Source organism: Monopterus albus, unplaced genomic scaffold, assembly GCF_001952655.1.
Source record: "Monopterus albus unplaced genomic scaffold, M_albus_1.0 scaffold1015.1, whole genome shotgun sequence".
In the NCBI taxonomy this organism is placed as follows: domain Eukaryota; kingdom Metazoa; phylum Chordata; class Actinopteri; order Synbranchiformes; family Synbranchidae; genus Monopterus; species Monopterus albus.
This window is the reverse complement of record NW_018128893.1, coordinates 1-3,154: the sequence shown is the minus strand read 5'-3', so window position 1 is coordinate 3,154 and position 3,154 is coordinate 1. Positions and strand designations below refer to the sequence as shown.

Below are 3,154 nucleotides of genomic sequence, written 5' to 3'. Positions count from 1 at the left end.
CTTTAACACTGACAAATATATTTCTCTTTAGTTGCTAATTGCTCAACTATATTCACTAGCTATTTGCTATCTGTTGTATCTGTAATAATCCTCTGTTCTCTTCAATAAGAGCAGTTTATTTAATAGGATTAACATTTAATACACTATTATAAAAATGGTGGTCAAAGCAGCTTTAAACAGAAAGCTAATCGACCAGTCATTCACTTAATTACAATGCTAATTATAAATGGCACGACCATGGCAGATTGAGAAGCTCGTCTGTTGGAAGAGTTAATTAGGAACAATGGTGGTTAGTGTTTTTTGGTGAAAAATGTAAACCATATAAGAAAGTTGAGTCTCATATTTTTAGTGATAGCTTGTTTATTGTTAATGGTGTTTAGATGTTTCTCTCCATTATAATTGTGTTCTTTTTACACCTAAAACACAATACTGCTTTTTTGATAAAGAAAACATGCACACATGGATTTAGAGTGAATATGAATTGAAAGGCAACACATTGAAACAATAACTAATATGAACAATATGTGTTTTAGGGCTCTCTGGTATATATGATTGCAGTCAGTAAGATGTTCTGTGGGATGCTGGTTGGATAACAAATCATAGACACTGGGGAGCAGACGTTGACCTTATTTAACAGAAATGCAGAGGAGAGACACCTTCTCTTTGCAGCCAGCTCTCTCAACAAAGTTAAAGCTAAAAAGAACCTTGTCACCAGAGAGTGATGTGCTTACCTCCATCTACCTAAGACAACACAGTGTTGATACACAGAAGAGGACAGTTCTTTCAATAAATCACTACTGTGGGCAGTTTTATTATGATATTATTTAACTCAGCTTAAAACATCACCTTTGTTCGTCCTGCATATTTTATAATAAGTGGTTTTTCTGGCATTCCTAATATCAAGTATTATTATGTCTTTCTCTTTTTACTGTTTATAATTTCAGTGATGGGAAACATAGTTGTGATGGTAATAATATGCTTGGATCATACCTTGAGAACTCCAAAATATATTGCAGTTTTTAACCTGGCATTTACAGACCTGTTTGGTAGCTCTGCTTTGTTGCCAAAGGTTCTTGACATTTTCCTGTTTGACCATCCCTACATCTCCTACAACGACTGCTTGACATTTAGTTTCTTCTTCTACACCTGCCTTCCGATGCAGGCTTTTAACCTGGTTGCACTTGCCTATGACAGAATGATAGCTATCATTTTCCCACTGCACTATCATGTGAAGGTGACCCACAGGTTCATGTTTTCTTTAATCGCCTTTTTCTGGCTCCTTGCCATTTCTATTTCACTGACTGCAATCGGCCTTCTCACCAGACTTTCCTACTGTAAGTCTGTGGTTATTAACAGCTATTTCTGTGACTATGGCCAAATATACTATCTGGCTTGTGATGATACAACACCCGGCTCCATCTTTAGTGCTGTAGTAACAGTTCTTATTCTTTGGCTTCCACTGGTTTTCATCGTGGTTTCTTATGTATATATCGGCTATGCTTTGATTAAAGTGGCCACAGTTCATGAGAGAGTGAAGGCCTTTAAAACCTGCACAGCTCATCTTTCATTAGTGGCAATATTTTTCCTCCCATTAATAATAGTTGTTACTCTTACAGGAGTTATACATCCAAATGCCAGGATCGTAAATCTGTCTTTGACCTCTGCTTTTCCCCCGTCACTGAACCCAATCATTTATGTTCTGCAGACAAAAGAAATCAAAGAATCTGTAAAAAAGTTGTTTAATATCAGAAGACAGTCAAAAATTGTAGTAAAAATTTAACAGTACAGCAAGTTTTTGTTGATGATTTCAATTCTTTGCATTTTGTATAATTTGTATTAAAGTAAAACAAGCATTTCTAGTATTAGAGCTTTAAAAAACAACACAAATGTATGAAAAGTGCTTTTGTGTCCACTAAAGAAGTAACAGCTGTTTTGTAGTAACTGCTGAAATGAAAATAATTTTAACAAAGTACAGTAAAAGATAGACCATACAATAATATCACACTTTAGGTGAGAATGTATTGAACAAAGAAAGCAACTGATAATGTGCTTCTTATTAATGTTTATAGTTTCTTAGTAGTTTGTGTGATAGTTTGCATCAAATTGTTTACATAAATTGAACATTGCAAAAATTTTAAAAGGGAATTTGAAAAGAAAATTTAACCTACAATAACAGAGCATCCTCTAACTGCATTTTTATTACTTATATTCAAAATCTAAATGACTTGTCTGTGCTTTTTAATGTTTTTATCTGCTATGAAATTTGACAAACTTTGGTGACCTTGTTCCACACACAGTCTCAGCCTAAGTTATGTCATCAGAAATAAAGGTTTGTGCAAATTCAAACCCTCACAGAGACATGTCATAATGTTTAAATCAGTTATCAGCACAACAGTTTGTGTTTATTTGTGACTAAAGATGTTTTGCTCCAATACACGAGACAAAATAATGGATGATTCAGTACAGCCTGCTTTGTATCTGGAAGTTTAGTCCAAAATTATTTTCATTGTTTTGGTGAAAAATAAAACCTTATAGAGGAGGTTCATTTCATGTTTCTAAAATGACTGAAAAATTATTTACTTTGATCAGGTGTTGTGATGTGTCTTAGTATCACAAATCATTCTATCTACATGTAGAAAACTATTACTGTGTGCACATTTATGGTCATGAATATGTTACATATAAAAGTGGAAGAATGATCTGATTTTTTTAATCTTTTGTAGATTCCATTGCTCTGATTTGTTCTTTAATGCTGAGAGAAATATTTTTCTCTTGAATGAGCTGCCAATTGCTCAACTCTATTCATTAGCTAGTTGCTATCTGTTGTATGTATAATAATTCTCTGTACTCTTCAATAAGAGCAGATTGTTTAATATGTTTAATATTTAATACACTATTATAAAAATAGTGGTCAAAGCTGGTTTAAACAGAAAACTAATTGACCGGTCATTCACTTAATTACAATGCTAAAAATATCCCGCATGAGCATGGCGGAGTGAGAAGCTCACCTGTGTTAGATTTACCCAGTTCTTTTGCTGCAAGAGCTGAGAGGTGAGAGGAAGCAAGAGGAAATAAAGCGGTGAGTATCTTGAAGAAAAATTTAAACCATACATGGAAGTTGAGTTTCAGGTGTTTAGATGTTTGGCTGCATTAT

General features: G+C 33.9%; 1 protein-coding gene across 1 annotated transcript; it reads left to right on the top strand.

Annotated features, from left to right (window-relative positions):
• Positions 1-814: 814 nt before the first annotated feature.
• On the top strand, positions 815-1,780 carry LOC109953689 (olfactory receptor 1-like). The gene is given in 1 exon segment (XM_020589159.1): positions 815-1,780. A coding segment is annotated over 1 exon segment (966 nt).
• Positions 1,781-3,154: the final 1,374 nt, after the last annotated feature.